Consider the following 7,377-nt stretch of genomic DNA (forward strand, 5'->3'; position numbering starts at 1 on the left):
TGCATCCATGCATCCCAGAGCTACGTTTCCAGGAGCAATGCTTGCAACAGAGATCCAACTTAAATGAAATTCACTATGAGAGGAAATAAAGACTACGAACCAACTGGCAGCAGTAACAGAAAGCAATTTCAGCATTCTCTGTAGGAAAAGTTGCAAATTAAACAATCAATTAAATGTTGCTGCACTCTGCTATGGAAGTCACACAGAAACACGAGCAGGCAGAGGGAAACAGACACGAGGCAAGAGAAGAAATAAACACACGTGTCCAGACAAAACCTGCACTCACAAATTCAAGTCCCAGACCCCCAGCAGACCGAGCTCTGTGCAGACGTTCCAGTAAGGCAATTAAAACAAAATCTCAGCTGCTCTTTTCTATTACTTCGTTACCACCACACACAGAGGCAGACAGTTCTGTTTCAGACCTCTGGACACTGAGCAGAACATGTGGCTCTGAACCTTTCCCTGCTCTGGATTCCTCAGAAACTACATGCTGCTTACATCTACAAAGTACTTAGCCAGACATACCGAAGGACAGCAGCACCCTGCCACAATGAGCCATGACTTCACACTAACACAGAAGCTAAATGATAACCTCTAAGCTTTTTCTGAGCAGAAAGCAGCAGCTGAAAACAGCTAAATCTTGGGAAGGAGCTGAAGGGTACTTCCCTTGACAGCAGGCAAGAAACAGCAGCAGAACCGAACGGATGAGCATACCAGTACAGCAGAGAGAGACCATCAAAACGCTCTGGTTCATCTTCGTCTCCAGGTGAGAGCAAAGACATCCTGCACACGGAGCAGCAAGGCACCCAGCACCCAGCAGAGCTCCCCAGGCCAAGAGGATGAAGGTTATGTGCAGGACGATTTCTGCCACTAGCCAAAAAAAATCAGACAGAGCCGCAGACAGTGTCTGTGCCTGCTTAATCTGCTCTGAAACCCTCTGCGTCACATGCACTAATTCAGCTGCAGAGGTACTGTTTACTTTTTCTCCTTCAAAACAAGCATTGTAGCAACTTTAAAGAGACTGATAAATGCAAGGGAGGGAAAAAGTCACTTGCATTTACTAAAGCTGTGATTACATGAGCTATATTTAGCAGCAGCACCCAAGGGAAATAATTAAACTTATTCACTCGTGTTCTTCCAGTTCTCTGTTTATGTGCTCCCTACAAACAAGGTCAGGAGCAGTAACTCCTGACCTCTGTAACACAGCAAACTGGGTCAGCTCCAGCCGGCACAAAAGGGAAAGCCCACAGAGCAGACGGCCGGAAGCATTAAACAAAGGCCTTTATGCTATTACTTTGCACTGCCAACCACGGCACTGACCCTTGTCAGGCTTTAACCCCATCTTTAGCCCTTCGACATGCAGCAGACACAAGTTAACCAGAACTTGGTTACTTGTTTCCAGTAGGAATGGACGCTAATGCGTTTTACTAGTAAACGCAAGCAGACTGGTGGAAGAGTTGATCTCATTTTGTTAGTAAAATCCCGATGGCTTTTATAGCGTCAGGAGGTGAAAAGCAGGCAAGATACTCTAAGTCACATCTTCCAACAAAAACGATCTGAGAACAACCTGTGACCCTTCTACTCCTGAGGCTTTAAAACAACAAAACAGCACGGACTTTTAACTTGTCATTGGTCGCTCAGAGTCTTAACCCTTCTTAACCCAAATGAGTCTCAAGAACTGCCCCCCATCCCGTGCCCACTTCCAGGAGCACTTCATCTCAGAGCTGCCAGGACAGCCAGGCAGGTTTGCAGCACCCGCTGCTTTTGACAAACCCAAGGGAGCATCACAAAAACACAGAACCATTTTCTGTTGCTGCACTGGGAATATCCACACTCAAAAAAGAGAAAACGCAGCACAACTTGCAGAGTTCAGGCTCACTCCTGCTGTGGGACTCAGTTCCTCTGCCGATGTGCGAAGTTCTGAGCTGCCCAAATCAATTACCGACTATTTTCCACCACATTCGCATCACAATGCACTCCTATAATCCCCCACTTCCTCAAGTATCTCGAGAGCACTGCAGCATAAAACGAAGATCAAATACTGTGCGTTGGCTGAAGGCTTTAGGATGAGTCCCCCCTGCAGCAGGGCGTCACCTTGCCATGAGACAGCATCTGTCAGTGTCTGGGGCCGCAGTGAGATGGCTTGGCTATGCAAGGAATGCATATCCTCAGCTCCAGCACTTTTTTTGCGTTAAAGTTACAGTAACTGTGGTTTTATCAGCACGTGGGCATTCCAGGAAGACAGTCTTTTTGCTTACAAGCCATACACTATACCGTGATCAAGAATTCTGAGGTCAGCCCTCGGACTGCACACCCAGCACACAAGGCAGAAAGCTGAAGGCAGAAAGCCCAAGTGAGCTACAACAAACTGACAAAGCAGAAAGGGGAAAGCAGCCCTCCTTTGTTCAGAAACTTGCTCCTCCATTCCTTCAAGAGAAAACCCTTCCGTGCAGCTTCCTGAGCTGCTCTCCAAGGCTTCTGCCCCTCTTTACCTTAAAATCCTGCTGCACTGATCCTACAGTTCCTAAAGAGCCATACAGAAAACTGGGGTCGCTTCTGGTGCCAGCTTGCTGCCTTTCAAGAGTGCACTCTGTGGAATACAAATTCCCTTTCACTTCCAGGAAGAGCTGGGAACGCTGTGACACCTGGAAACCTCCTCCTGCCATGGGCAGGAGATTCAGCAGATGATAAAAAGATCTGCAGCACTTTTGGTAGCAAGATTCACAAGAGCTTCACAAATTCAGAAGGGCTTTTATGAAAACCCCATTTAAGCAAATGATGCAAACAGAAACTTTTTAGGTTCCTAACCTTACAAGGTAAAAATTCACTGTGCCACAAAGGACCCAGCTGTGGGATGCAGAATTACACAGTGCCAACAAACTCTTTCTTCTGATGTATTGTAAATCACTACTTATTCAAAAATGTATCTTGTTGATTAGATCATACAGATTAAAAGAAACATATAATTATGTGCTGAACAGCAAACGTGGGGGAAAGAAGCTTGAGGAACAGGGTCATCAGGGAGAAGCACAAATGGTTTGAGGGTAACCCTGCATACAACAGGAACATGTTATTTCAGTTTAGGCAAATCTCCATCAGCATTTAATCAGCTGTGTCCTTGGAGCACTCTACACTGACACTGTCTCCCCAAGTTTGAAACGAGCACAGAACACTCCAGCCTTGCACCCTCCAGTGCAGCTATGTGCACAAACTGCACGTTCATTCCTTATCTGACATAAAATGTTTCTGGAATACAGTGGTTCATTGCCCATTTACAGGAAGCACTTCACATGCACCATACAAAACAAAACTATTGGATGGTGTATTTTTGCACTACACGCCCTTTCACCCCTTCTTCCCATTTGCCTCTCTACAGTCCAGTAAAAAGGAAGCTAACTTCCTTTAATGCTTTACATTAGGTTCTTCTGTCCATGAGATTTGACCACGTTATTCACAAAATGATATCATCATGCTATGCCAAATCACTTCGTGATGCTTCTAAGCACCACAGGTTGGATTCTATTGCATGAACACAGTAAACATGACACAGTCCACCCAGAGCTGCCTGTGTTTAATTACGGATCTGATGATGCTGTTGGCATGGCTCCCGAGCAGCTCACGACATTAAAATCATTCTTATTCTTCTGAAAACATCACAACACACCGACTCCATTCAGTTACACTCCTGCAGTCACCACGTAGGCATAGGGAACTATACATCTCACAAGCATGATCTCAGAGCTTTAGGAGCCTTAAGGGACTTCTCCACGGGGCTTTTACCTGCAGGAAAACAACTCAAACGGAGGGCTAAGACATCCATGAGAAGCACGGGAGCTCCCATCCCTTTCTGTGCAAACTCACTGCTGTCACCTTTGGGAAGGAGATCGTTTCATAGCGAAGGCATCACCAAGACACGTTTTATTCACGTTACAATCCCATAATCGGTGTATTCCCACACACAGGCCCAGCTGCCTTACTAAAACTCATTTTGAGCCACGGTAACCCCGGGCCGGGCTGCGGCCGCAGGCCTCAGCCCGGCCCGGGGGTACCGTGGCTCAAACAGCTCTCATGCATCGCCCCAAACCCACTCGCTGGACAAAGACCCCACATCCCCCTTTACCTCAGTACGCGGGAAACCCACACGCCTCAGTGGGACCGCCCCACGCGGCCGCGCTGAGGCGGCCCCGGGGAGGGGCGAACCTCGCCGCTCTTCTCGCGAGAGTTGAGCGCGGGCAAGGAAGAATCGCGCCACTTCTCGCGAGAGTTGACTGAGGGCGACATGGCGGCTCGGCTGTGCGCCGGAGCTCTGCGGGCTCTGGGTCCGGGCAGGGCCGCGAGGCCTCAGAGCCGCGGGCTGCAGAGCTCCAACCCGTTCACCCGGCGGCAGGAGGAGGAGTGGCGGCGGCGGAATCGGACGGTGCTGAGCTACATCGCGGCCGCCGCCGTGGGCATGGTGGGCGCGTCGTACGCGGCCGTGCCGCTGTACCGCCTGTACTGTCAGGTAGCCGCGGCCTGCTCCCTCCCGGCCCCCGTTCTCCCGCCGCCGTTGGGCGCTGAGCGCGGCCTTTCCGTCCACAGACGACGGGGTTGGGTGGAAGCACGGGGCGCGGCTCGGAGCGGTTGGAGGAGATGCGGCCCGTGCGGGAGCGCGTGCTGAAGGTGACGTTCAACGCGGACGTGCACGCGGGGCTGCAGTGGAAATTCCGACCGCAGCAGAGCGAGATCTACGTGAGTGAGTGCCGGCGGGATCCGGCGCGTTGCTGGCGCAGAGGGCTCTTGCTTCGTACAGAGAGAGCCTTCCAGGGGAGAGCTGCGGCCGCAGCGGGCACTGTGTGCTTCTGTCGTGCAGGTGGTGCCCGGAGAGACCGCGCTGGCTTTCTATAAAGCGATAAACCCTACGGACAAACCGATCATTGGGATCTCTACCTACAACGTGGTGCCCTTCGAAGCTGGACAGTACTTCAATAAGATACAGGTAAAGCGAGCAAAGCGGAAATCACGTTTTCATTCACAATCATGTGAATTGGTAGTCTAAAATTTCTTCTAATTTCAATCCTGGATACTATTATGAATGCTATTTTTCTGTCCTCTTGCTTGTACAGTAGATCTTTCCCCAGGTTACAGAGATGTGCAGGGAATGAAAGTTTAAAAGATGAAGCGTTCCCTTACTTCTGCAGAGGAAGTTCACACCACAGCTTTTGTCTCTTCTTTTTTCCCCTCCCCCTGCAGTGTTTTTGTTTTGAAGAACAGCGGCTGAATCCTCATGAGGAAGTGGACATGCCTGTCTTCTTCTACATTGACCCAGAATTCGCAGAGGACCCCAGAATGGCTAAAGTCGATTTGATCACCCTCTCTTACACCTTTTTTGAAGCAAAGGAGGGACAGCATTTACCGCTCCCTGGGTATCAGTAACGAGCAATCTCTGCTCAGTTTGACTTCAGCTCCCTGACCATCAGTTGTGAAGCTGTTTCTACAGAAAGAAAAGCTGCAGGAGCACTGAGAGATGCAATATGGTTGTCAAACTGCTGTGGGCACATGCTGCTATTATGGAAACGTGCTTCCTTTTTAAGCTTGTGCACTTGGGACGTTACCTCTTAGGAACAGTACTTCATCAGGAAAAAAAAAAGGTATCTTTCTTTGTGGAGTAGACGGTTGTCTCAGAGTCATCCTTTATCAGATGATACATGATCAATGAATTCCATGAGGCAGATTTTTTAAAGCTAAGTATAAATTGAAATATTTAAATACAGAGGAACAAATCAGTTAATTAAATATCTAACATTGCATTGCTGGCTCTGAAAAATAACTTACCTTTATTCAGTGAAAAGTTTTTACTTCTCAGTTGAGCAATTTCCTTAATCAGTTCACGGACTCACAACTTGACTGTGTTGCTTCAGAGCCTTCCCACTGCACAGGAAGATGGGATGATTTGAACGTGATGCTCCTTGAATTATTACTGAATCAGTAGTTCATTTGGTAAGAGCAGACTGCTCTAGAACTGTTGTTTGAGGGGAAACAATAATTTAAGCATAAGCATTTCAAATCTGTGGACTGCTTGTAGAAACATCCGACTTAGAATTAATCTTATTTTGTTTATAGATTTCCTGCATAGCTGCCATGTAGGAAACTCGTTTAAAATATCAGCAGTGCTACAGATTTCTCTTTCACTCCTGCAAGGGCCGTGCACCGGGCACCTCTACATCAAGAGAAGCTAGACTTGGGTAAGGAAAGTTCTGAAGGGAGAAACATTACAAAAGCAGCTGCTCTGAGTCACAGGCTAAATGACCAGCAGAGGCAGCTCCTCAGAAACATAAAGGATGTCATCCACATTCAGAGGTTAAGTCCAAAGAAGTCTGCCCAGAAGTGCACCAGTTGATCAGTACTCTCTCTTTACCACCAGAACACATAAGCCTGTATTTATCTAACTTAACTTTTTGTCATTATCTTGGGGGGAAGGGATAATAACACTTTATCATAACCCTGCAAATAAGGTCTGAGTTGCTGAGTTTAAATGATGTAGTCGTTTTCAGACAGGAGTTAATCTCAGTATCTCACCTACTAGGCCAGTTCTTCCTTTCAGTGGATGGAACCTACAGGGTAAGACTGATGTTGGTTTCTTAAGACTAAAAATGCATTAAGTGTATGGTAACTCGCCTTAGTCTCAATTATGTTTGCATATGGTAATAATAAGAATGGTGCCCTTTGAAAACACATGGGTGCTACCTTTAATGTGCATTTTTGTACCAAATACCTCGTGTGTTTAAAAAGATTCTGGATGAAAGTATGTCATGCTTTCACAGTGTATTTATTAAAGTTTTAAAGCTACCCTCAGTGCTGTCGTGTCTGTAATACATTTTATCCAGCAGAATGTGGATCCTACACAAGCAGAATGTATCCAAGGGAACAGAACAGCAAGCCTTGTAATAAATCCTTAATCAAACCAGGTCATCAAGACAAATCTTAGAATCCAGGCTAGGGGAAGAAACCATGAACTTACCTCAGTTGTTTTTATTCCATTGTCTTGTTGGAAAGTGAGCTGATTCTGGAAGTTCTCTGTCTCTCTTTGTTCTGTCTTAGAAGTCTGCCTTCGCCTGAGTTGGAAAGCCCAAAGTCTGCACTGATACTGAGCACATCCCAACAGTGAAACAAGCTATATAACCTCAGTGATCAGCCAGTTCCCTTCACAGTCTTCATCTATCTGCACTCGTTTTCCTTCTTTAAAAACTGACCAGCTCAGTTAGGGCAACCCAAAATGAAATGATTGCTATTGAAATAGGCTGTTTAAACCTGTAATGCCTCCATCCGCTGGGCTTTAAAAGAACTAAACTGTAGGAAAAGTCACCCATCTCAAATCCTATTTTCAGCAGTCTTTTCAAG

The 7,377-nt window shown here is 47.0% G+C and overlaps 2 protein-coding genes across 2 annotated transcripts in view; one reads left to right on the top strand and one right to left on the bottom strand.

Moving 5' to 3' along the window:
* STXBP4 (syntaxin binding protein 4) overlaps window positions 1-802 on the bottom strand; it is a 42,081-nt gene extending 41,279 nt beyond the window's left edge. The window contains exon 1 of the mRNA XM_065735530.1: window positions 715-802. Within this exon, the coding sequence (XP_065591602.1) occupies window positions 715-782 (68 nt within the window). The 5' untranslated portion in view covers window positions 783-802. The remainder of the gene's footprint in view (window positions 1-714) is intronic.
* Window positions 803-4,279: 3,477 nt separating this feature from the next.
* Window positions 4,280-5,529, top strand: LOC136048132 (cytochrome c oxidase assembly protein COX11, mitochondrial). Its single transcript, XM_065735635.1, has 4 exons — window positions 4,280-4,501; window positions 4,579-4,728; window positions 4,850-4,975; window positions 5,230-5,529. The coding sequence occupies exons 1-4, from the start codon at window positions 4,280-4,282 to the stop codon at window positions 5,410-5,412; spliced, it is 681 nt and encodes a 226-aa protein (XP_065591707.1). The 3' UTR covers window positions 5,413-5,529.
* The last annotated feature ends 1,848 nt before the right edge of the window (window positions 5,530-7,377 follow it).

Source organism: Cyrtonyx montezumae, unplaced genomic scaffold (assembly GCF_038088225.1).
Source record: "Cyrtonyx montezumae isolate F1298 unplaced genomic scaffold, pur_monq_1.0 scaffold_19, whole genome shotgun sequence".
NCBI classification, from domain to species: Eukaryota; Metazoa; Chordata; class Aves; order Galliformes; family Odontophoridae; genus Cyrtonyx; species Cyrtonyx montezumae.